Source organism: Molothrus ater, chromosome 16, assembly GCF_012460135.2.
Source record: "Molothrus ater isolate BHLD 08-10-18 breed brown headed cowbird chromosome 16, BPBGC_Mater_1.1, whole genome shotgun sequence".
Lineage (NCBI taxonomy): Eukaryota > Metazoa > Chordata > Aves > Passeriformes > Icteridae > Molothrus > Molothrus ater.
In genome coordinates, this window is record NC_050493.2 from 5,608,194 (window position 1) to 5,634,629 (window position 26,436).

At 48.6% G+C, this 26,436-nt stretch overlaps 1 protein-coding gene across 1 annotated transcript in view; it reads left to right on the forward strand.

Moving 5' to 3' along the window:
• The window catches only part of ADAP1 (ArfGAP with dual PH domains 1), a 49,439-nt gene that overhangs the window by 17,598 nt on the left and 5,405 nt on the right, over positions 1 to 26,436 (forward strand). Inside the window, exons 4-6 of the mRNA XM_036392783.2 lie at positions 3,204 to 3,286; positions 24,210 to 24,322; positions 25,137 to 25,283. Coding sequence (XP_036248676.1) covers positions 3,204 to 3,286; positions 24,210 to 24,322; positions 25,137 to 25,283 — 343 coding nt within the window. The remainder of the gene's footprint in view (positions 1 to 3,203; positions 3,287 to 24,209; positions 24,323 to 25,136; positions 25,284 to 26,436) is intronic.

Below are 26,436 nucleotides of genomic sequence, written 5' to 3' on the forward strand. Positions count from 1 at the left end.
TATATTTGCTGATTTGCTGCATTATCCCATCACCAGAAATGCAGTAAAATACCAGGGGGCTGTTACTGCAGTCTTTTCTGGTCACAGAATCCTTTTGGAGTCAAAGGTGGATTTGGATGGAGGCTCCTGTGTTGGGTATGTGGTGTCTGCCCTGGGTTACACACACACATATTCACACCTGGAAAAGTGCATTTCAAATAAAACACAGCAGCAGCTATTTCTGAAGGCCCTGAAAATAGACTTAAATTAAGATCAGGCCAGCAGTCTGCTGGAAGTGGTGGCTGTTTTCATGCAATCCCTGCATGGTTTGAGGATCTTCTGCCCTGCAGTTGCTCTCAGCTCCTGTAGATCCCAGGACACATTCCTGCTCCTCTATGAATTCATCACAGCTGTGCTGGTGAAACTGGGGTTTAGCACCAGCAGCTTTTCATGGCAGGATTGCATCTAGTCCAGGAGAGTGAATGTGGTGAAATCCCTGCTCAGCTTCTCTCTTGCAGTGAAGGGAGGTGGTGAACTCCTCGCTGTCCTAGCTGGGCTTTTGTTTTGGTTTCTTTTACTGCAGTTGTTCTGCTTTCTATAAATAACCCCTGAAGCAGAAGCTGCTGCTGGTGGCCTTGCATTGAGTTGTCCAAACTGTGGGCTGCTCTGTGGTGTGTTCTGGGTTTTGGGAAATTATTGCTGAAAGAGCCTGGGGTTGTGATGATAAGGGAAGAGGAAGAGTGTGTGAAGTGCCAGGAAGCTGCTGGGAAAGTGGCACAGCTGGATTCCCATGGGCTTTGGGAAATTAAGGAGTTGCAGCCACTCCTGTTCAGGGCCAGATGTTGAGGGAGACCAGCTGGAACATTTTGCAGCTTTTTAGGGCTCCCCTTGGGGCGTGGTCCTGCTGGCTGCCCCGGGGGTGCCCTCTTGCACAAGAGCTCTGGGGTCACTGCAGCAATGCTCTGGGCAGAGCTCTGGGCAGTCAGGGAAGTGCTCCCCCAGGGATGGGCCCTGCAGGGTTTCCTGCACAGCCTCATCCTGCAGCAGGAGTGTTTATCCATCCCCAGGGATGGGCCCTGCAGGGTTTCCTGCACAGCCTCATCCTGCAGCAGGAGTGTTTATCCCCAGGGATGGGCCCTGCAGGGTTTCCTGCACAGCCTCATCCTGCAGCAGGAGTGTTTATCCCAGGGATGGGCCCTGCAGGGTTTCCTGCACAGCCTCATCCTGCAGCAGGAGTGTTTATCCCAGGGATGGGCCCTGCAGCCTTTCCTGCACAGCCTCATCCTGCAGCAGGAGTGTTTTCCCACTGCTGCCCATGAATCTCAATTTATGCTGTGTTTAAAGCCCATGCTGGAAGGCTGACTCTCAGAATTCCAGAATTCAGAGCAGCTGCAGCTCCTGCTGGAGCCACTGACGTCAGCTGGAGCTGAGGGTGGTGTGAATTTTCTTCCTCCCAGTTCCATCCCTGATCATCTTGCTGAAAGTTTGGCTTCAGTGATAACAAGCTGTCCACAGCAGCTGGCCAGGAAAAATTGCAAGAAGAATAGTCAGTTCAAGTATTTGTGTTTATTTTATGATTAAGTTTTTGTAGTTCTGCTGATCAGTGACAGCATTATAGAGCAGGCATTTGGGCTCCACCTTTTGGGTCATCAGGTTTCTATGTTTGTGGATGTCAGATCCAGAAAAGACATCCTGCTGGACCCAGAAGAGCCCCCTTGGGTGCTGGATGGAGTTTGAGCAATCCCATGGCAGAGGAGTTGGAACTGGATGCTTTTAAGGTCCCTTCCAAGCTTTCTGTGATTGCACAAAGCGCCCCTGAAGCTCCTGAGGATGGGATGCACCCAGAGCACAGCACAGGATGGCAGCAGAGGGGAGATGGGTGCTCAGAGCTCACAGCCAAACTTGGCAGATGTGTAACAGCTAAAGATCAGCCATGGAAACAGGAGCAGAAGGGCAGAGGCAGATTTGGTGCTTTGTTTGTTTTACAGCAGGAGCTCACAGCTGATTTTGGGGGCAGGGAAGCTGTGGTGCTCCCCAGGCCTTGGGGAGAAGGCTGGTGCCCCAACCGAGGAGCTGACACAATGGGGGAACAAAATCTATGTAATTATTTCCCCCTTTATTGCCAGGAAACCAATCACAGCCTCAGTTCTCATTGGATAGTGTCTTGCAGATTTATTGAACGTGTTTGCTGTACCTGCAGATGAATTTTCATAAGCAATGTTGGTATGTTTATGTTCTTTGAGCATTTCTGGAATGTGGCTGCTGAAAAGACACCATTTGGTTTGCATAATCAGCAAAAAAGAAAAGGTGATTAAGCATATGAATAGTTTTCATTGGCAGAGAGGTTGATGTGTTGAAATGTGATGGTTTTACAAAACACACTCAGTGCTGGGGGATCTTTTGCTGTCTTCAGTGTAGGCAGCTCCAAAATGTCTGCTGTGAAGCTGGGATAACACATGCCTTTATTTCTGAGTGTGATCTGCCTGCCTGGGCTATTTAGGGTTCTAGGGCAATTAAGAAATAAGTTCAGTTAAAAATGGTTTGAAGCAACTTCCAGCATATTCCAGATCAAAGTTATTTCATTGGTTCAAACACTCATGATGAAATAAAATAGAAAAAAAAAATCTTTGGGGTATTTTTTTCCTTTTTGGAATTTGTGGTCTTGGTGTATAAATCATCTATATTATTTCAGTATTAAAAGTAAAGGACATTTTAATCATATTTGCTGCCATGCATCATAGACTGCTTTCTTAAATTTGGCAGTATGGGCTGTGAGCTTGGAAGAGCTTGGCCAGATGGGTTTTCAGCACCTTCTGCTTCTGTATTGGTATCTTCAGGGCAATAATCTCTCTTTTGTATGTGGTTGGGATTTTTAATTTACTCACCCTGTTCACTGAAGAATGTGGCCTGAGAAAATTAGGTCTAAAATGGTTCATATACTGAGGGAATTTTTACAGAGGCTGATTGGGTGGGTGGGGACAGGCTCTTCTGCTAAATCTGTGCATTTTTTCAAAATAAGTTTCCAATAAAATTGGATGTGCAAGGAAATGATTTATTGTTGTCCAGCTGTCAAGCAAAAGAAACCCTTGACTCCAGACTGTACAATGCGATTTTTGGAAGACTTTTAAAGCACACTTGTGCTTTCATTGAAGAATTCATGGTTCTGACTTCTTTCTTAGTGTATCTTGGACCATGTTTCCTGTTCTCTGTATTTTTTTTTCCAGATTACTGCGGGAGCAGTGGATCAGAGCCAAATATGAAAGAAAAGAGTTCATCCACAGTGAGAAGCAGGAGCCTTATTCTGCAGGTAATGAAAGACACTTCTGGCTGATAAGTTGTTTGATGTCCAGCATCTTCCATGTTCTTCCTCTCTGTTTATATGTTCTTTATGTTGATTACTGCCCATATCTCATTGAGTAGAAGTAAGTATGGTCTTGTGCACAAGATCCCTCCGTGTCACTATAGGACACGAAATAACACGATGTGGACATGCTGCTCTTTCAAGGTAAAAGAGAGATTTTTAATTTCTGACTCCAACATTTATAGATTTCCAGAAGTGTCACCTCTCCAATGGCACTGGACAAACCAACAGTCCATCAAATTTCTTGTCTTCCAGAAAAGAATGCAAAACAATAAGTTATTTGCATAAAGTGTGTGAGAAGGTTCATTACAAGAGTGTAAACATCAGAAGGGTTAGAAAAACTTAAAAAATCAGGGTGACACCTCCTGGCATTCCCTGCATTTGATTTGGAATATTGGGAATTTGGAAACCTGATGGAAACAAATCAGTTATCAAGAGTCTTTCTATTGATTTCCCCAGGAGCAGGTCAGGCCAAGCACCAGTGGCTTTGTTTCTGGAGCAGGGGGTGTGAAGCTGGATTGAAAGCTGGAGATAAAAGGTGTTGTGTTTGTTTCAGAGCTCATTTCAGAGCTCTTTCAGCAGGTGACAATGGCCTTGCAGAGGCTGGGATAGCAGAGCAGTGGCTTGGGTGGTTTTCTTGCAGAAGAGCAGGATTTGAAGAGGAGACACAGAGCTCCACTGTGTTTGTTGTGTGGCTGCACCAGCATGAAAGTGCATGAAATTAGCTGGGTATTTCTTTGCTATATGTAAGTGGCATTTAATTTATTCTGCATTTTAAATAGTTGACACCAGCTATGTGCTTGGATGGCTCTGGGATAATTTTATTAGCAAAGACCACGTTACAGATTAAAGGTTAAAATATTATTTTCATGATGCTTTTCAAGACTGATAATATGCAGGTAGCTCCAGCAGTTTGCTGTTATGAAAACCACAATTAAATTCTGATCTCATATATTCTCAATTTATGTTTTGAGCATTTCAGCTCTGCTGTATTGTGTACATGAGGCACACAGTGTGTGGGGAGTATCCATATTCACAGAGAGTACATTAGGTGCATTTTTATTTTAGATTTTTATAAAAGCTGTCTGCTGGAGTCGGATGTGTTCTATTAGCAATAAATAATTTGAATGTATCTGCCAATGTGGGTATAATACCCACCCAAGAATAATGTTTCCAATTTCTACTGTGCAACTTCTGGATATAAAAGCTGGGATTCAACCAAGTACTTGAGGAAAATGAATAATTTTAAGCACATGATGAGTCCTTTTGACTCTGAGAAGAGTGTGTACCTGCTTAAAGTGAAGTAGGTGCTTCAGTGCTGTGTGGGAAGAAGGGCAGTGTGTTCTGAGCTCTCTGAAAGATATTATAAGAAGAATTCAAAGGGGAGTTTATTTTAGCACTGTATTTTGTAGGTGTTCTTCAGTAATGTGGCTGCATAATATTTAACTGCATGCTGAAGTGATGGGGTTTTCTCACCTCTCTTTGAAGTTCAAAAGCCATTAAATACAGAATAGGAGAGAAGAGGGTGAGCCATTTTCAGTGAGCAGTGCTCTGGGGAAGAGGAGGGGAAGAGAAGCAGGCTGGTGGGCATCATGGAAGTGATTTTAGGTTGTGAAGTGTCTCTGAGAATGGCACTGTCTCCAAAACCCAGCACAGGAGCCACACAAATGACCTGGAATGCCATTTGTTGGTTGTCCTGGACTGTAAATTCCAAGGGGAGCTTTGGCCAGGTGGCTCCTCCTTAGGGGGACCAGGTTGATGTTACAACAAAACAAAGCTGGGGATGCACACACCAAACACTCCCTTCTGCTGCACCATCAGAACCCCCAGGGGTGGCTGCCCCCCTGCCCTCCACCCTGTGCCAAAAAATGCTCCTTCTCCAGCCTGTCCTGCAAACCAGCTGCTGATGCAGTTTTCAGCTCTCAGCCTGGGACCTGGATGTTTCCTGGGGTCGTGTCCTGAGAAGAGAGCCCAGGGAAAACCCTGTGTCCTGTGGGAAGGCAGCACTCTGAATGTCACACTCTGAATGTCACACCATCATTCAGGCTTAAAGATCATGGAGTCCAGCATTGGCTCAGCACTGCCAAGGCCATGTCCCCAGCAGAAATGTTCCTGGGTGGGTGTGTTGGACAGTTCCTGTCCCATTCCAGTGCCATGGGGCTGCTCTGTCCCTGTGCTGCTCACACTGCTGGGTCTCCTGTGCCTGCCCCTGCCAGGCTCAGCACAGCTGGGGATGGCACAGGGGCTGGGCTGCTGCTTTTCCCACTGACCTGAACTGTCTGTGAGCAAACCACGGTGCCACCAACACCAGGGTGTCCTCCTGCCCACCCCGCATCCAGCTGTGTCTCACTGAGGTGTACTTCTGTCTCTGTTCCTTCCTAATGATGCCTCAAACCATTTTTCCTCACCCTCCTGAATTCCCTGGAGCAGTGTCAGGTTACCAGTTTCTAAGCATGAAACATTTTGTTGCTAATAGAAATGTCAGTATCCATTTTCTCATGTTTGCTGGAAGATTTAATTCCATTTTCCAGTCCCAGGGGCTATTTTGCATTCTGATGTTTGTTCAATAATTGCATGAAAAATAAGAAAATGCTATATTGGAATAGTTTTGAGCAACATCCTTTTCCAGGCAGCCTGGTGGAACCCCTGGTCAGAAATTCAGTGTCTTTCAGAACATCCTTTGGGGAGAGACTGTCTGGAGCCTGTAGATGCCAGGCAGAAGCTCTCACAGCATTTCTCCTGCCAGACTCAGGAGAAATGAGCCTTGGGACAGGAGTGTCAGATGTGCAGGTCAGGGCTGAGAGACTCGTGCAGGGAAGCCTGGCAGGAGGATGCAGCAAACTGGGGAGGGGGGTGAATCAGAGGAGTGTGGGATGCAAAGGCAGCAGCTGCCCCCAAAGGTCTGGCATATCTCCCAAACTGCTGGGAAACCTCTGCCTCAGGGGCTGCAGAGTGATGCCAGGTAGCAGGATCAGAACTGGGAAACAAAGACACTTCCCATGTGCAGAAATCCCCAGTGTGGGCAGTGCTGAGCTTTGAAACCAGCTCTTGAGCCTGGCTGTGGATCCATGGGTGCTGGTTGAGTCCCCAGTGAGATCTCCCCTCCTGGGGATGTGCACTCACAGCCACTCACCCTCGGTGGGAGATTCTCGGGGTTTCAGTGGTCAAGGTGACCCCAAGGTGTTGGAAATTCTCTTTTTCCCAGCCCTGAGACTGAAGAAGCAGTCAAGATTGCTCAGCTGTGGTTTTCAAGGTTGTTTATTCTCTGTTATCTATAACATTGTTTTTCTGACCTGCTGAGGTCTGTCCAGCAAGTTGGTCCATGGCACACTGACTGCCTCAGAGGTGGTGTGATCTTTTTATACTAAAAATTACATGTACTTTACTTACAATAATTTGCCAATACCTATCACCTATGTTAGACACTGAGCTTCTACTCTAAACCAATCCAAAAGTGCCACCATCACCCAGAAGATGGAGGCTAGGAAGAAGAAAGAAGAAGGACAAGGCACGCCCAAATCCCTTCATCTTGGCTTCTGAACCCCCATTCTAAAAACCCTAAAATTCTATTTTTCTACCTTGTGACAAACTAACTATCATTCTACTTAAACTCTCGTGGCTTGTGAATCCTCATATAAAGCTGGTCATTGTTTCCATGGGTTAAAATCAAAGGCACAGGTGTCTTTGACTCCGTGCTAAGGTCTCTGAGTCCCCTGGCAGGGACTCGAGCCATCCAGGGCAGCCAGAGGGATGTCCTGGCTTCTGACAGGAGATCACAGTGGAAACTCCTAAAAGGGAGATTTAGAGTTCCTTGCTCCCCTAGGAAGCCTTGGAGCACAAGCCCTTTCTGCTCCTCTGCCCCATTACTGTTTCAGACTGATGGTTCTGTTGTTAATGAGAATATCAGCACCATTGACTGCAGAGCTCTGATGGTGCAGTGAGATCAGTAAAACTGTGATTAAATGTTTCAGTGATCCACTATTGATTCCCAGAGACATCCTCTTATACATTTGAGCTCTTCATTCAGCTGTAGTATGAGCTAAATAATTTGTTTGCCCTAGCCAGACTTCATGAAACAAAACATTATTTACACCCCAGCAATCCTAATTAACACCATGGCCACATCCCTTTCTCTAGCAGTACATTTCTTGTACAACAGCTCAGAATGATGCTGGTCTTGAGACTCTCACATTAATGTGGTTCAGGTTGGCTTTATCCCTTCTGGTAAATGAACTGGCAAAATTACTGTCAGTCTCCAGCTAATTGTCCCTCCTAAAGGAGTTTAATGGGGCATGGGTGCTGAATTCTCCTGGAAACAGGGGACAGTTGTAATTGCCATCAAAGTCTGGATCTGTATCTCAAGGCTATTGTAAGGTTTGATAAATTTTAAAAATATTTTGATCAGTTTTAAAAAGCTTGGTTGTTTTCCACTGCTGTTGATAGATGGCAGTTATGGCAGTGCTTCCAAGAGGATCTGCTGGAAGTGAGTTCAGTTGGGTGCTCTTGATTTCCCTTAATCAAAGGGATTTATTTTAACCAAAGGAGGGGTGGAGGAAGCAAAAGAGAATGGTATTTGCAGGGCTGGAGCACTGTGATGATAAAAATTGGTCAAGGTGAAGCTGCTCTGATGCATCTCAGGCTGCAGATGAGAGAATGGGAATGTGGCTGAGAACAGAAGGGAATTGTTTTGCCCTTTGAGCTTTGACTGCTTTCATTCATTGGTCTTGGGAAGCTGGGGCTCCTCAGCTGATAAAAACTGTCACAGGTCCCATGGAAGTGTTGGAGGAGTCCAGATTTGCACCAGGTGAAGGTTTAAACCCTGTCCTTTGGGGTGGAAGTTGGAGGACTGGGATTATTTGACTGATTATTTTATCCACAGATGGGTGAGATGACCTCTTGGGTTGCAGAGTAAAATAATGTGGTGCTACTGCAACCTGAGGTGGCCTGTGAGCTTCCACTGGAGCTGCTGAGAAAGCTGGAACATACAAGGCAAACCTTTGGGCATATTAGCAAAGCCAGTGATGCTTTAGGCTCTGTTGGATTGCATTCCTGTATTTGTAGTGCTGTGGGATGGATCATGTTGTCACTATTCAGGTGAGCTGGGGTTTATTCAGGTAGCATTTCTCTGGAGGTGCCTATTTGCTTGTACCATCTTCTGTCAGCACCCTTAGGATTACTTGGCTTCTGTGTTGTTTCCTATTTGTCTGCAAATATGATGGCAAAATAAATTATGAGACATAAAAGAACACCCTAAAATAGTAAAATCTGTTAATGTGCACTTTCCATTCCATGAGGCTCTTGCATAATTTGGGCAGCAGTTTGAATTAATTTTCCCCTGCACTCACACAGTTGGAAGGAGCTCTGACTGCAAAGCACTGGAGAAAACACAGGGGACACCAAAATGTCCTTCCCCAGTGTGAGGAACAGACCCTTATTAGCTCAGTGTGACCTGCAGTGATGTAATGCAGTTTATTTTGGGCCTCATCAGACAAAACAGTGAGCAGTGTTGCAGTTCAAATCCAATTATTTTAACTGACAGACCTGATCCTCTGCTGTCTCTTACCCCATTTCCTCCAGCTACTGAGGAGCTGTGGGTGTCAGAGCCACGCCAGCTCTGCTCTGGATTTTTTCACAGCCTCAGAAGGAAATTACAGGGCTGAGCAGCACCCAGGGAGCAAACCAGTGCTAATGGCAGCTTCACAGGACACGGGGTTTTCTGCACATCAGACAGCCCAAAGCACTGAGCAAAGAAATAAAACATCAGCCTGAGGGCTGCTGGTGGCCTTTGCTGAGCCCTGAACACTCGTGGTGTTTCAGGAGCTGCTGCTGCAGGAGGGGTGTGAAGCCACAGGAGAACCATCCCCTCCCTTTGCTCTGCAAACAAACAAACTTTGCAGTGGAGCCCAGGGTGGAGCTGGGCTGGGGACAGGAGGGGTGGGGACACTGTGGGGGTGGGAGGATGGATGGATGGATGGATGGATGGATGGATGGATGGATGGATGGATGGATGGATGGATGGATGGATGGATGGATGGATGGATGGATGGAGACAGGAAAGATCTTCTGACCTCGGGGTGCTTGCAAGAAGGTGAGAGTAGAGAGGGCTGCAGGCTCAGGGGAGCAGTCTGTGCCGTGTGCAGGTTTTTAGTGCTGCACAGATGGAGCTGTGGTGGGAAATGTGCTGCCCCACAGTGGTGTTTGTGTTTTCCCCAGGTGCTGTCACATACACAGGCTTACCTGTGCCAGGGAATCACTGCCCTGGGCTTGGTGCAGCTCCTGTGCTGCAGGGAAGGACAGTTGGACCAGGAAGAAAAGGGTGCTGGTGAGAAGGTTTAAAGAAATTACAAAGTCCCCATTCAGGGCACTGTAGCAGTGTGAGGGCTGTGGCAGAGTGTTCCCAGATTTGGGCTCCCATGAGAGGTGCAAGAGAGACAAAGGTGGGTTGTGTTGTTGGGGTTTTTTTCCTATTGCTTGTGCTGGTTTATGCTGTCTGGAAGTCTTTATGTGGAACACTGCTCCATCCCACTGGACCTGCTCTGTGGTCAGAGCATCACCCCTGTGGAGTGAATTGAAAAGGGTGAGACAGAGCTGATGTGTGAAACCAGCTTCTTGTAAGTGGGGAGAAGTGCTGTAAGTCCTTCCTGCAGCATCCTTTAGCTGCTGACAAGACACTGGACCTGCATCTTAAATAAGAGAGTTAAACCAAACCCCTGTGGCTGAGTGGTTGTCAGCTAATCAAGAGCTGCTTTTAGCACTGGGAAGGGTTTGAGCCAGCTCATGTGTGTGGTCAGGATGGTAGCCAGCTGCCATCTCAGCTTCTCTCATGCAGACCAGCAGGAAGATTTAGTTCACTGTTGTTTTTTCCCCTAGTGCAGCCCACATCCTTGGCTGATGTTCCTCTTTATATTCCCACCAGCTCCAGGGCAGCTCTGCTGGCTTTTCCCAGGTGAGCGGGGTCAGGGTGATGCTGAGCTGAGCCCTGCACAAACACAGAGCAGGATGGGGGTAAGGTGAGAGCAGGAGGGGCCAGCCCCTCACACAAGAGAGGCAGTGCCCCACCACTGGGGTGGTTCTGGGGATGAGGATGGTTTTTTAAATTACCCCATTGCTTTATAAGCAAGAGAGAGAGAGAGAGGAATGTTCAGCAGCTACAGGAGCCACATCTGGCTGAAATTATCCAAGATGCTGAGAAGCCAGAGGGAGAGATGGATGAGCAATGCTCACAGAAGCCTTGGTTCCTTAGGAAACAGAGCTCACAGGAGCAGTAAGAGAAACCACGAGATAAGAGCAGCCATGTGGGGGGTTATCAGCAGCATCTCCCTGGGCTTTGTGCAGGTGCTGTGCGCTATAGGAGAGGGCAGTGGTGCAGAGCAAGGTCACCTGCCTGGGTGCCCTGGGGTCTGCAGGAGCATCCCAGTGCCTTCCAGGGCTGGGTGGCATTGCCTGGTTTGGGGTTGGTGTGTGTGAAGCAATCCTCCATCATTTCCATGCTGTGCTGCCATGGTCAGGGCGAGTGTCCCTGGCCATGGTGCAGCGCAGGGCTGTGCCTCCTCTCTGACCTGACAAGGTACAGAAATACTTCAGCATCATTTTGTGGGTTTTTTCTTAAACCTTTTCTCCCTTCCCCCAGTTCCTTATGAGCTTACAACATCTCCTTGTGCTAAAAATAGCCTTTGGGGTGGGAGTGAAGCTGTGGCTCTGACCGCCCCTTGTTCAGGGCTGCGGCACCAGCCCAGGGCAGCCCCCGCCAGTGTCCAGGTGTCTGGGTGTCCGAGTGTCTGGGTGTCCGAGTGTCTGGGTGTCCCAGTGTCCAGATGTCCAAGACTGGAGCAGCTCCACCAGCTCGTGTCACTGATGTTGCAATGGCAGCTCAGAGTGGTTTGTAAATGGGCCACAGGTCCTCTGCTAAACAAAACCAGTTTCTAATCCTCACTGTCTGCTTGGAGTTTGGGGCAGTGCTGAAATCTCTGCAGGGATTGTGATGTTTGTGTCCTGTACCCAAACCCAAACCTGGTGTTGGGGGCAGTGCTGGAGTCTCTGCAGGGATTGTGATGTTTGTGTCCCTGTACCCAAACCTGGTGTTTGGGGCAGTGCTGGAGTCTCTGCAGGGATTGTGATGTTTGTGTTCCTGTACCCAAATCCAAGCCCTGGCCCTGGAGGTATTTCTGCTGAGGGCAGTGAGGTTTGAAATGTCACTGTATAAACACCAGGTCACGTTGGGCTCTGAACACCACAGTAAAAGCTTTAGTGCCACATAATGCTGTGAATTTATAAATGGCCCTGAATGCCTTGGCTGTGTTAGGTGTCTTTAAAGTGAATTATATTGTGCATATAAAGAGTTTATTTTCCCCTCATTCTGCTTTTTTGCTGGAATATTTCCTGTAATGCCAGTGACTTGCCTCCTGATTTACACCATATATAGAAATGTAGAAAAAGCCTAATTATAATTGGCTCTTCTAACATTTTGTGAGTTGAACTTCTGAAAATACTGGCTGCATCTTGATCCAAAGGTCTGAGTTTTTCAGAAGTTTCTGTGAGTGTAAATCTCTATTTGACCTCAATGCAGATGTGACTGATGGGCAAAGAGCTGTCAAAAGCTTTAGCCAGCCTTGATCTTACTCTGTAGAGAGGAATTTTCAATATAGAGAAATAAGTTAATTTATTTCTACTTAATAACCTCCAAAAGAAGTTGCTGCTTGGCTCTGACTGCTTTTTAATGTCACTGTTATCTGATGCTAGTTATAAAATGGATTAAATTCTCTTCTGGTGCTTGAAAGGCTCAAGCATTAGAGCAGGGCTTTGAGAGAAGCTCCATCATTTTCTGCTCTGCCCCTCACTGATGGGAAGCTCTTGTTTTTGTGGCTCAGGGCAGCAGCGTGCATCAGGAAGATGCGGCTGTCACAGGATCTGTGGAGCATCCCTCCCTGTGGGATGCTTTTTTGTGCTGTCTTAGCCTCTCTTTCCAATCCCTGCAAGAAGATGCCTCATAGACCTAGAGATGGAAATAAACAAGTAATAGCAGCATGGTTAAAAAGCAGCAAAAATCTGATATTATGTTGAGAATTCATGTTGGCTTTTGCAAAGCAGAGGTGTGGGCATGGAGGGGGAGATGCTTTGTGGTAGGGAGTCCTGGCACCAGTTCCCTGCAGGGCATGTTGGTGCTTGGTGTGCTGGGATTGCATCAGTGGTGCCTGCTGTTAAATCACCATTGCCAGTAAATTCCCAGCAACTGATTCCTGTATTTGGCCGAACCAAAGCACCAGGTTTGGCTCTCTCTGGATTTCAGCAAAACCCTGTCCCAAATCTCTGCCCTCAGTCCTGCCCTTGTCTGTAAGGCCTTGGCTGCAGGGTCCCAAAGTCTGGCTGCATTTTCCCTCCTCCCAGCTGGCACCAGGAGCAGCTCCTCTGCTTGGCAGGGGCACCCAGGGCAGCTGGAGGTGGGGCTGATCTCTGCACAGGCTGATCTGGGGCTGAATGAGCAGCACAAGGAGGCTGCACCTCTGGCGTGGAGCTCTGCCCTGTCTCAGTGCCCCAGCGAATGCAGGGATTTGGCATCACAGCCAGGCAGGGACTGTATCAGGGAATTTGGCTTCTTGGCTGGGTTTTGCAGCCTGCTGTGAGCTTGGTGCTGGGCAGGTTCTGCTGATGCTTCTCCTTGTGGTCGCAGGAGCAGTGGGGAGCATGGCAGGGAGGGATGCAGGATGTCAGGCTAAGTGGCAGCAGGGCTCTGGTCCTCTCCAGAAAAGATGCAGCCTCCACTATTGGCTTTTTAAAGGAACATTTTAGCATTTCAAGGATGCTCAAGAGCATTTTGGGTTTTGTTTTGCTCTGAGTGCTGTACAGATGCCCCCAAAAGCAGCCCCTGTCCAGGGATTTCCAACAGAGGGCTGGGGCTGGGAGTGCCTGGTGGGAATTGCAAACCCTGCAGTTGTCCCAGCCCAGCCCAAGGTCACTGGAGGCTGCTGTGCTCTTGTCAGGAGTGGGTTAAAGCACGAGCATCCCTCCAGGGAGCAACCTTGCCTGGCACAGAGACCTCCTCTGCTGCTGCCCAGCCACAGAGCAGCTTCTGTTCTCCAGCCCTGACATCAGCCCTGGCCGGGATGTGAGTCACGCTGGGAGCCAGGCTCAGGGAGCTGCTCCCCCTCCCCACACCCCCTCAGGGAGGTGGAGACCCCTGGGTGGGTCTGAGCCCCCCTGGGTAGGTCTGAGCTGCCCTGGGTGGGTCTGAGCCCCCCTGGGTAGGTCTGAGCTGCCCTGGGTGGGTCTGAGCCCCTCTTGGGTGAATCTCAGCCCCTCTGGGTGGGTCTGAGCCCCCCTGCTCCCCCCTCACCTGTGCAGCACCTGGTGTGTGTCAGGTGTGACCTTGGCAGCCCCAGGAGCAGGGCAGGACCCCAGTGGGGCTCTGTGAAGTCTGGCATCCATGCCTTGGCACTTGTGCTGTGGGTTTTGGGTACAAAAAAGGGGAATTAAGGCCTGATTTGTTTTTGGTTTTTTTCCAAAACCTTTTATCTAATAGAGAGGAAGAGTTTACGATGAAAGGCTCTGGAGAGAGATTGAAATGGTTGAAGGAGGAAAGTTTGCAGGGCAGAATGTTCAGCTGAAGCAGATGGGACCCCACTGCTGATGCTCAGTCTCCTTTTCATGTCTTCCCAATGTAATCCTTTATGCATTTAACATTACACAACTCCGTGTCAGGACTTGCTGCAAGAAACCTTTCCCCATCCTCTCCTTGGGGGTTTGAGGGAAATGCAGTCATTGCTTTAAAACAAATGACTGCTTCTTCTTCTGCCTTGGTGTGCCCTGGCACTGCTGCTATGGGAAGTGGATGGGGGGAGATGCTTTGCAGGTCACTTCTGCTCTCTGCAGCCTCACCCAGAGCAAAGCAAAAACTCACACAGTGAGTGAACAAACATTGAACCAAATTGCCTTGGAAGGAAATGGATCCATTTCAAAAAATCCACTCAAGAAACCAGGAGCAGATCTAAGCCCCAGTCAGACTGGCAGCACCCTCTGCAGCATCCCTGTGGGTTTGGGAAGGGCTCTCCTGCCTGTGGTGGGTCCCAGCCTTGCTCCCTGTCAGCAAATTCACAATACAAATGGTGTAAATATCAAATAGGACTTTGCTGCAGTACAGACAAGGCACAGGCTGTTTAACAAACTGGACTCAGGAGGAGGATGCAGGGGCAGATGACAGCATGGTTTGTCTCACCATTATTTTTTCCCGTGCAAGGGAGCAGGGCTGTGGCAGGGACTTGCTCCCATGCCAGGATGTGCTGACATTTCCACAGGACTGGCATCATATGACCAGGAGCTGGAGAAGCCTTTCAGTGCCTTTCAGGACCGTTTGGAAGTGCTGATTCAGAGGTGGTGCAGACCCCTCTGAAGGAGCAGTGCCGCCTCCCGGGGCTCTGTGGGAATCAAGGGAAGAGGCTGCGCCACTTCCCAGCCTTGATGAGGATACAAAGTCGCCACCAAAAGGCAAAGGAGAGGGCTCCACATGCAAAAGCTTGTCTTTTAGAGTTAAATTTGGTGCATTTTTATTTTTTTCTATCTCTCTGAGCTATGGCAAGAGGCCAGCGACTGCTGTTATGCTTTCCAGGAAATCCATGAACATTGCAGTGACAAAGTGATGGGGCGGTGATGGATCTTACAGATAGCTGCTGTAGGAAGAAAAACATCTAGCAAAGAGAAAAGCTCTGATGTCTTCAACTCCCCTAAAGCAGAAAAGCATTTAGGCAGCCAAAAATTGCAGGTGAGAACCTGTGGGTCTGAACTTAGGGGAGGAGGAGCAGCCGGCCCTGGGAGGGGGGAGAGCACCGCTGCGAGCTGAAGCTGGATGCTCACAGCTGGTTTGGGATCCAGCTGTGATTTTAACAGCTGGTTCTGTCAAGCTGCCTTCAGCATAGCTCTGATCCAAGCTTCTATAATTAGCCAAGGAGCAGCAGCTCTCGTGCAAGAGGCGAGGCAGCAGCGACGCTCGATGCAGGGGAAGCAGAGCAGAGTGGGTGTGAGCCTTGCTGAAAGGTGTAAGGGCTGCCCCATGAAATTTTAAATAGTTGGGCATTAGTCTTTTTTTTTTTGTTCTCCATCTAAGGGTTTTGTGCAAAACGTTTTGTTAGGGTTTTTTTTCCCCTCTCTCAAAAAAGCACACCTAAGAAATGTTGTTTCGTTTTGTGTCATCCTGTAACAGAAATATTTACATTTATCAGCTCAAATCAAAAGCATTGAATTTGTGATCAGCCTGAGGTTGGTTGAATTTGCTGAACTAGTGCAGTTTCTGGTGGATGAGGTGGTCTGAGCCCCTCTAGGCTGTGGCAGCTGAATGTGTTGCCTGTGTTTTGTGCTGTGCTCTGGATGCTCCCTGGGGATGCCCTGAGTGGTTCCCAGGAGAGCCTGTCCAGCTGGTGAGGACAGACTATAAGATCAATAAATGTGTGAAACACCCCAATATAATTATCGTGACTCACTCCTGTCCTTGAGCTTTCCCTGTTTGAGGTCAACCAGCTTGAATTAGTGTATTTTGATATTGCTCAGGCTGCCTGTTCCTGTAACCTTGAGTTTTTGCAGTCAATAAATAGACCTATGCCAACTGGAGACAGCTGAAGAGAAGTACAGGGCTTTGTTCTCCATGTCTTGGATGATAAACATTTAAGGAAAGAATAGGAGAGTCATCCCTTTGTATTTTATGTGCTTTATGAGGGTAGTCTTGGTGCTCCAGGTCTGGTGTTTCTCAGTGATTTTACACTGTGCACATTTCACATTCCCTGAGTAATGACACAGGACCAAAAAGCTGGGGCATCTTTCTTCCACTAATGAGAAGGGAGCGACCAGGAAGCAATAGGATAACAAAGAACATAGGGAAGGCTGTTTTCATGGCAACTCGTGGTAGCTTAATTCAATTTCTGCTACAGAAAGATCTGTTTTACTCTGGAGACCTGGGCAGGGCTGGGCAGTTTCTGTCTCTCACCAGATAAAGAACATTCTCCAGGGTGAGGTCATGTCTTTTTCTGGAGTTTGCCAGAGATGCAGCAGAGTTAGATCAGCCTCAGCTCCGATACCAGAGCATTTGCTGATGCTTCTTCCTTGCCAACTCCAGCCCACACTCACCTGCGTTTTCCCCTATAGTGAACTCACCCGAGTTTTCACCTTGAAATCCCTGGTGCAGCAGTGGAGGACTTGTCCACAGCCCACTTCTGGGATGCTTACACTGAAATGGGACAGGGAGGTGCCTCCCCAGCTAAATGGGACTGGTCTTACAAATGCTGCTGCTGCTGAGGTGCAGACACAGCAGCCGCCTCCAGTTTCATAACCAGGGCAGCCCCTGAGGGACACAGGCATGGCAGTAACAAACAGCATATCCCCAAAATACCTAAAAGACAATGAGGCTGCTCAGCAGGGAGTGAATTTCAAGCTTTCATGCATTGCAGAGGGTGGAAGAAAATTTTAGCCTAGCTAAGTCAGTGGGAATTTTGGTCGATGATTTATTGGGACAGAATTTAGCCTTGATTTATATAATTCCAGGAGTTCATTAAGTGGGATTATGCTGCTTCAGGGAATGGGAGGTGATAGTTCTGGAAAAATCAAAGTGTGCAAATGTCCTTGTGCAACCTGGAGGTTGTGGCTGTGCTGCCAAATGCTCCTTCCTTGATAGCACAGCTGCCAGAGCATCGTGTACCAGCTGATTTCTGGGACAGCTGCAACACCAGCAGCCAGGGCAGAAACGAGTCCTAAATTAAAACATTCTGCTTTCCTGTATGAAGTTTTGACTGTAAATGCATTGAACACTCAATAAAAGACATTCAGGAGCCAACAGCAGCACTGCAGCAGATCTGCTTGAAGCCATTTGGTTTTCTGTTCAAAGCAGAAAAAGAGGAGTGCTAGGTGTGAGAATGGCTTTCCATGATTTGTGACTGTATGGAAGTGCTGCCTGTGTGGGGGAATGCTTTATTCCAGGATGCCCCAGAACACAGAGTCCTAAACTCATCTAAAGTCTGTGGTGAACTTCTCTGCTGACTCCTCTCCAGCTCTGTTGGGGCTTTAAATTAATCTCATCCTTGCTTGCATTGATCTGTGTGAGCAGCTGCCTAGGCTGAGCTTTTATTTATTGGTGTGGGGAACAGATCCATCAAAAGCTCTTCAGGCTCAGAGACTATTTTAGCCTGATGCCCTAGGTGTGGTTTGAGGATGCCTGTGTGAAATCCAGACCTTCAGGTGGCTCCTGGTGCTCTGGAGGTGTTTTGAGCAGCTGCAGGTTGGTGAATCCCAATCCCAGGGTGGTGCATGGGGAGGGTGTCAAGGTTCCTTGCCCTCGTTCAGTCTCACCTCCTGGCTTTCTGCATGTGGGTTCTCCCTTGCCTTGCAGAGGTGCAGGCAGGACCAGCTCTGTGTGGGCATCCCACAGAGATGTGGGTTGGTGTGGGATGGTGGCAGAGCTCCTCCAGGTGTGGGGAGGGAAGGCTGCAGGACATCTGAGTGAGCTGAACTCACAGTGGCTGCAGGGAGGGTTTTTTGGAGTGTTTATGTCTCACCCAAGGAGGATCCTTGCCCTGTGGTTGGGAGTGGTTTGGTTCTCAGAACTGAGCTCCTGAGGTGAACTGCTGCAGGATTATTGGGAGTTAGTGCCACATGCCTGCCCTTACACCCAGCTTTGCAGCTGGATCAGGCTTTGAGTGCACTCACTGCTGCTAAATGGGCTGAGCATCACACAGGGAGCCTCCCACCTTTCATCTGCCTTTTATTATGAAAGACTGGCTGCAAAAGAGCAAAACCTGAAGGTTATTTACCTGTAACAGGATTTTTTTTCTCCAAGCAAGCTCCCAGGTGGGTGTTGCAGGGGTGCCACTCGAAGAGGAAGCATTTGATTTCCAAGTAAAATTAGATTCCACATTCAATTCTCAGCAATGTAAGTGCAAGGCTTCCAGTAAAGACATTTTCTGTAGCATGGGGTTGTAACATCTCCCAGCAGATACAATCAAATTGTGCTTGCAGCAGGCAGCTGTGGCCTTATCTTTAATATGTAAACACTTGCTCAATAATTAAGTTACCACGGAAGTTGTACTGTATCGATGGTCAATTATAAGATAAACTGATAAAAGGGAGGATGTGGCTGTCTTCTGTATTAAACCTGATATGCCTGCAGCAGTCAGGTGAAGACTTGGGAATTGTATAATTTGCGTTTTCTCCTCATACTTGTTCCCACACAGCATTTTCAGAGGAGGTGAGTGCTCACTGGGAGATCAATATCACTCTACCAAAAGAAGATTTTTCTCTGATGAGTGTCCTTTGCACCACCTCACCCTGCAGTGGCTGCCACCCCCTGCTGCCCTGATTTCCCATTTTTTACTGCACTGATGGCTTCCCAAGCTCTGCAGAGGCTCCTGTGTGTCCTGTTCCTGCTGCACTCAGTGGCACCAGGGGCAAGGTGATCCCACCTGAGATCCCTCCCAGGAGGATGAATGGCTGTGCTAATGTCTTTGTCACCTGAGAGCTGCTCCGTGGGGAATCCAACATGTGATTAAAGAAACCAGTTAAAAACAGCTTAGGAAGCTGGATTAGGTACATGATCTCTTATTGTGGCTCCTTTTAGCTGACAACCCGCTGAAAGAAGGGGGGTCTGGATTACATGGAGAAACATCAGACTTGACAAGAGTGTTTTCTGACTGTTCGGCTTAGTGGTGTCATGCACAATTTTAATCTGATTTAAATAGTGGCAAACATCACAGGCTTAATGGATTTCAGCTTTATTATTGGGGCTTTGCTTAGGAGCAATTTGGATTTTCAGCTGTGAGCCGCCAGTGCAAGTGTACTCACGATTAAGTGGGGCTGGAAGCCCGGGCATGCACCTTGCATTTAAATGCCCCATGCCTGTGTGGGGGCACAGACCTTTCTTCTTTCTGTCAGCCTCAGGATCTGGATGTGTAGTTGAGCTCAGCCCCGTGATCTTTCCACAGAGATGATGCATTTGACTCCATTTTCCACACTGGTCCCAGCAGCTGGGGAGCACCTTTTGCCATTACAAAATCAAGATGACAGTATCTTCTTGTAGTGATCTGGAGAATTGGTTTTCCATGCTTGGCTTCAGCATTGGAGTTGTTCCTCACGTGATATAAAATGATCTCTGTCCTCTGCTTTACGTGTCATGGGTTGTTCTTGACCTTCCCATGGTGAGGCTTTGTCTGGTCTCTGCTGGGCCAGTTTGGGGTGATTTGTCTGGAGGAAAAAGTCCCTGAGGACACTGACACCTGCATTTCTATAGAAATGTGCTCTTGCCTCCACACTGAGTCTTTTGGGTTGTTTTTTTTTTTTTTTTTTACATTGTGGGATAAGATGCTGTGGAAGAAATCAGTATTGAAGGTGGTTTTGTACAACAGTGTTGGCTTTGCTCAGAGGACTGGATCTGGCTATCAGAGGCAAGTTACCATTTCAGGACCTGTTGGTCACTGAGGTCTGGTCAACTGCTTGGTGCTCTGGGCCCTGCATGAGCAGAAGAAGTAGGAAAGAGGGAACATCAGCCATTGCAAGTTCTCCTTTTCTCAGTAGAGAGAAGTGTGTGTTCCTAGTCCCTTTCTGTGCCACCTCACACCACCGACCCGAGGCTCCATCTCCTTCCAGCTCTGAGCTGAGCATTGGTGAGGATGTTTTCCCTCAGAAGGCCAAGGAGATGTCTGTACAACATTACCTGAATCATCCACTAAATCCTGGCTTTCTGTCTGCTGTAGCCATTCAAGCACTAATTGCCTTTGATTAAGTCAATCGTTTGCAGAGTGAGTGGGTTAATTGGGCATTGTGGAAGCAATCAATCTCATCAGCTGCTTGCATCCATAGCTGAAGTGACAATGCAGTGGGACAATAATTGTTTTATGAGCTCCTGGAAGGCAGCAGAAGCAGACTGGATGACAACATGAAACCCTTCTCTGTGAAATGGCCTTTAGGAAAGGTAATTTGGATGCTAAGTGCTCATTAGGAGAGGACTGATTGATTAGGAGCTGGGAAATGTTGTGCCTCTAACACGTGTGTGCACAAGAAAATGGTGTGGGTGTCAGGGTGCTGCAGTTCCTGGGGAGTTCCTGGGCTCTTTGGCCTGGCTGGATGAGCTGTGAGGAGGATGTGGTGCCCTAAATGGGGAGAAAACGTTGTCTTGAGGGAGGTGAAGGGAGATCATTCCCTTCTCAGCCCGTGAGCTGGACATGCCATCACCCACCCTGCCTTAGGTGCACCAAGCACTGACCTCACAGGGGTCCTGGGGGCTGGAGGATCACTGAGCCTCATTTTCTGCTTGCTGAGGCTGTAATTTCCAAAGAACTGAACTGGGCAGGGCAGCAGCAGCTCCTGGTGGCTCCTGACCTGGTCAGTGCAGGAGGGGGAGGATTTCCATCTCAGCATCAGGTGCCTGCTGCCATGGGGATGCTGAGACACCTCCAGCATGGCTGTACCTGCACTGCTCAGGGCAGGACCTGCAGGAAATGGATTATCCAGAGATGGCTGCAGAATTATTACAGGGAACTTCTGAGCTCCTCAAACAGGCAAAAAAATCAGGCAAAAAAAGCAATCTGCTGGTGCTGTGCAGCAGAGCAGGGTGAAAGCTCTGAGGGATTTGAGGACCTGGACCCTGATTGCATCTGGGGGATTGGGGCAAAGAGTGATGTTTTCATTCCATGAGCAAACTTAATATTCCTTGGTTTATGACTTTTATTGGAATGCAAATTTTCAAAGTATGCAAGTTGAATTCATTGAAATATCTTGCTTTGATGGTGGCTGAGTGCTGCAGGAAGAAATGTTACAACCTAGAGCAGTCAAACCAAACCATCTACACTGGCATGGCTAAACAAGTTGTTTTTGCAACCCTATTCAAAGTCCAGTCTGTAAGGAAAATACAGAATATGCCACCTTCTCCATCCAACCCTCTCACTGTGGGCAGCAGGGTTTATTTCAGAGGAATATCCTTCAGACTCTTTGTTTAAAAAGGAGGTTGTGACATGGGGCCAGAGGTGATGTGTGATGTCAGGGATTCCACACTCAGCTGCTCCAGAGAATTATGCAGCTCCTTAACCTCTCAGAAAAGGTGGGCACACGTGTCCAGTGAGTGCCTGTCCCCTGTGCTGCCCTAATTAACACCTCACCGTGCTAATGGAGCAGAGAGCTCAGCTCTGACACTCTGAGGAGTGGCCATGCACACCCTGCAATTTTAGCAGCAGAGGGAGGGAGCTGGATTTGAATCTTCTCCAAAGCTCTGAATCAGGGTCAATGCACTTTAGCTGCTGAGAGGAAGGAAGAAGGCCTTCTGTAGGAGGAGGTGCCCTGCCTGAACTCCAGGGAAATGTGATTCTCTTGGATTACATGCACAAGTACATTTTTTTTCCCTCTTATTCAGCCCCCCATGCTTTGTCTTGCAGTGAGACAAGAAGGCAAGAAACCACACAGTGCTGCATTTGTGTGGTGTTGGATACACTCAGACCTGGTTTTACCACAGCCCTAGAAGCATCATGGAAACAAGCAGTTCTGTTGCCTCTTTCCAGGTGAAACTCTGAAATAAGGAGCCAAAGAAACCAAAGATCAGACGTGGTTTTAATTCCCAGTTTTGAATGCCTTGCTTAGGATGACAGAAGGAGAAGTCCATGCATGTTGGTTTTTGCAAGCCATGGATCTGATTGTCCTCCTTGCAGGAGGGATTTTTCTTCTCTGAGAGCAAAGAGTAAAACTGAATAAGTAATTTTGGATACTTCCTGTAATCCACATTCTCAGAGACCAAACCCCCATCATTAACTCAGCTCTGTAAGAGCCTTCTGAGGTGGGGAAGTAGCAATATCCTCCCTCTTTAAAATGGGGAACCTGAACCAAATGCTGGTAGAAGTCAGATGAGAGATGGTGGCTGCAGCAGATATTCTTTATACAAAATCCTCTCCCTTGCTTCCTCTGGAGCCCTCAGGCAGTGGAGGGCTGGCTACACTGGAGCACCCAGGGGTGCTGCCACTTCTATGTGCCTGAAGGAGCTGCAGCCCCCAGCCCACCTGAGCTGGCACAGGACCATGCACTACCTTCTTTTCACTCAACCAACTGGTGCCCCTGCTTTCCTTGCCCCAGAGTTGTAGCTGTGGGGTGAGGTGGGTGTGGAAGGGACAGATCCTGATTTTACCTTGGAAGCCACACAACAGGTCAGAAATGCCCACCTGGGCTGTGTGGCTGTGTCCTGTGCCATTTACTGGCTGACTTTGACACAACTGCTTGGTGGGGCTCTTGCAGGAGTCACAGGTACCAGAGCAGCCTGCAGAACAAAGTGGTTGATTTTGCTCCTTGGCAGGTGGCAGAAGTGCTGCAGGAAACGTGGCAGCAGCAGTACCAGCTGTGTTAGTGGTGTTTCTTTATCAGTCTTGCCCAGGCAGTGCTTTCTGCACTCGTGGTTGGGTGCTGGTGATCCATGGGATGGTGGCAGGAGGTTGCAGCCCTCATTCTGTGCCTCAGGAGAGGAACAGAGGTGTTGGTGACACGATGTTGTGTGGTCCAACACAGCAGTCAGCAGGGGTTGGAGGGATTGTGGTCCTTCAGCTTCCACCTAAGCAGAGCAACCCTCACAGAATGGTTTGGGTTGGGAGGGACCTTAAAGATCATCCCATTTTACCCTGCCATGGGACATCTTCCACTCTCCCAGGCTGTTCCAAGCCCCATCCAGCCTGGCCTCAGACTCTTCCAGGGAAGCAGCCACAGCTTCCCTGGGCACCCTGTGCCAGGTCCTCACCACCCCTGAGGACCTGAGTGTGACCAGGTGCTGTAAATACAAAGCTGATGCTAGGATAGTGCAGTGCACGAGACAGGGAAGAGAGGGTTTATTTTCTGTCTCCAATGCCCTCCAGTGTGAGATCTGTTTCCTGTTGTGCCTCCTGCAGTTTTGTTTCTCAGCACCTTCTCTGGCTGCTTTCACAGCCCTGTGGATCAGGGCTTTGAGGACACATCTTGCTGACACACAGTTTGCCTGGGGAGCCTGTGTGGGTTCATGTTGGGTGCAAGGGCTGTTCATGGTGGTTTGCACTGATGGGTGCTGACAGGGGTTCAGGTTTGGGCAGAGCAGAGGAGCAGCTCCTAAGGATGCAGCCCTGGAGGGAAGAAGCAAGAAAAAGAAAAGAAGCAAGCAAAAATCTGTACCAAAGTACACTGAAATCAGCAGCTGGCTTTGTCAGAGCAGCTGGAGGGATTGGCCTGGGAAGAGCCAACATGTGAGCCACAGAATGGGATAACACTTGGTTGTGCTGGGTTTTTGTAATTCTTCCTTGAATTGAATTTGGATTCTGTGTTTTGACACAATTTGGAAAGAGAACATCAAAATGGTGAAATGTCCAATGTAAGAGGGCAGGGAGAGCTGGATTTCCAGACTGACTTTGATCCTGGCTCACAGCCTTGTCCTGGGCAGCTCAGCAAACCACTCTGGGTTTCTTTCTCTTCTTATACAGCTCTGATGGTGCCCACCTGCCGGGATTAACAATGATTTGAGATCATCTTTGGTGACACACAGAGTAATTTTGTTCTCCATCCCTTAAATGCTAAAAAATCTGTGTTGTTGAGGGGAGCAAGTGCAATCAGAAATACCTGCAGCATCCTTCACCAGTCCTGTGTTTGGCTCACCCCAGGACTGAGCTGTAATAATGCACAGGGAGCCACTCCTTGCGTGTCAGAGTGGAGATGTCTGAAGCAGAAGCTGTGGGCAGAGAATGAGAGCAGAGGGAGAAGGGCAGGTCTGGAGGAGAAGGGCTGTTCCTCATCAGAACAGCCACACACTTGGTTTCCTGAGTTCTGGAGGCGCAGTTCTTGTCTCTATCCCAATTCTCTTTTCAAGTACAGCACTTTATCCCTGGCTCTCAGTGATTCCTTTCTGCTGCAGGGTACAGAGAAGGATTTCTGTGGAAGAGAGGACGTGACAATGGGCAATTCTTAAGCCGAAAATTCGTGTTATCAGAGAGGGAAGGTGCTCTGAAGTACTTCAACAAAAACGATGTGAGTACCTGGGGTTGCTGTGTGCAGATGGGATTGCAGCCGTGAGAGCATCCTGGAACATGTAATTCCCAAGGCACCAGTTTGTTTTACAATTTCCATAAGCACTGAGTCCCAGCTGCTCCAGGACAAGAGCACCAGGCTCAGCTCAGCTCACCCTCCCTTTAGTGGGGTTTGCTCTTGCTCCTCCAGCACAGTCATGGAGAGATGTCCCCCAGGCCCATTCACACATTCTTGCTCTGTTGCCCTTTAAAGTCTGTAGGGCTTTTCTCAAACCACCAGCAAAGGAGTTTTTCTCAGCTCTGGCTCTGCATCCTCCAAATAACGTGGGTTTCGTGTTGATGACAACCTTTTGATGAAGGTGTCACCACCTTGCAGTGGTCACTGGGGTCTGAATCCTTTGCATGGCACTGGATGCAATCCAGAGGGAAATCTCCCTGGTTTTCTGTTCCTCCAGTGTCAAGCAGAGTCAGCAGCCAGTGGCTCACCTGAGAGGATGGGACAGGTGGGGACATGGACATGGTGCTTCCCAGCCGGGTCTGTTGTTGGCAAAGGGGATAATCCTCCATCTTTTGGGACAAGGATGAACTATCTGTGGGTGCTGGAGTCACAAAGCACCCTGGCCTGTTAGTTAGCAGTCTGTCTCTTTTTGTTGGATTTTGCAGAAGGACAGAGCATTTTTCCAGGGAGTTTTGTGGGCTGGCATTCAGGTGCTTTTTGCTAATGCCCTCAAATAGGCCCTTTTTTGACCAAGTGAACTGTTTTTTGGTTTGAAAGCCACTTCTCAGGTGTTTGCTCACCCAGCTGTGTTTTCCAGGCAAAAGAACCCAAAGCAATTATGAAGATTGAGCACCTAAACGCCACTTTCCAGCCTGCAAAAATTGGGAACCCACACGGGCTGCAGATCACTTACTTGAAGGACAATAGCACAAGGAACATCTTTGTCTATCATGAAGATGGCAAGGTGAGGCCCTGGAGGTAATGAGGAGGTTTGGGAGCCAGCCTGTGGCACACCAGGCTCCAGCCAAGCTGGGATCTCTTGGAAGGTGGAAGGGCTACAGGATGCACAGCCAGCTTTGAGAGTGTTTGTCCTGTTCTTCCAAGCACAGAGGGTGTTCTAAGTAAACAGATGCAAATGGGAGGAATTGGAAATTTCTTGAAACTCGGAGTAGAGGATTTTTCAAGGCAGGCTCCTTGGTGCCCAGAGAAGGAGAAAGGGTGGATGGAGCATTGGAAGATGAGGGGACTCAGCCCAAAGACTGGCAAAAGGGGAGCAAGCTGGAATGTGGGAGAAGCAGGGACTGATGTGGTTCTGCCTGTCTCATACTTCATAAAATGCAGACACTCATGTTTGTATTGAATAAATCCCCTTGTTCAGATGTCTCTGAAGGGAGGTGTGAAGGAGAGGGCCCATGGGTCTGGGGTGATCCTTTGTGGGTCCCAGGGAGCTGCTCTCAAACTTCCCCTCCATGCCAGGTGCTTGTCAGCAGGTGCTTCTTGAGCCCAGCCCATGTCACTGGAGCTGCTCTCAGGTACCTCCTGCTGCAATTTAAGCCAGACTAATGAGCAGCAGCTCTTTAGTGGCAAAGTTGCATCTCCCCCTGTTGTGTCAGAGTCTGTGGTTTGCTGGGCTTTGGTGGTTTGCACAGCCAGGCTGTGAGGGCTGCACTCAGGGCTGTGGGGTTTGGGTTTGGCTGCTGAGGTTTCTGCTGGGGGCTGCTGGAAGGAGCTGTCTCTGCTCCCACGCAGGGCAGGATGTGCTCTGATGAAATCTGATCATGACCCTGCTCAATTCCTTCCAACTTCCCTGAATTTGGTCTGTCTCCTTGGCTGCACAAGGGCTGTAGGATGATGAACCCCCTGGGGCAAACTCCTGCCCTTTGGGACTGGAGGCTGCCCTGGGACTCCCCTGTGGTCTCCTGCTGCCCCTTGCTCCCTTTTGGGCTCCCCCAGCAGCCCCAGTGTGTCCTCCTGGACCCCAGAGGTGCTGCCTCTCCCTGGTCTGAGCTGGGGGAGCCTCATTTAGGCTCCTTCTAACATTTCATAAGAGTCACAGAATGGTTTGGGTTGGAAAGGACCTTAAAGCTCATCTCATTCCACCCCTGCCATAGGCAGGG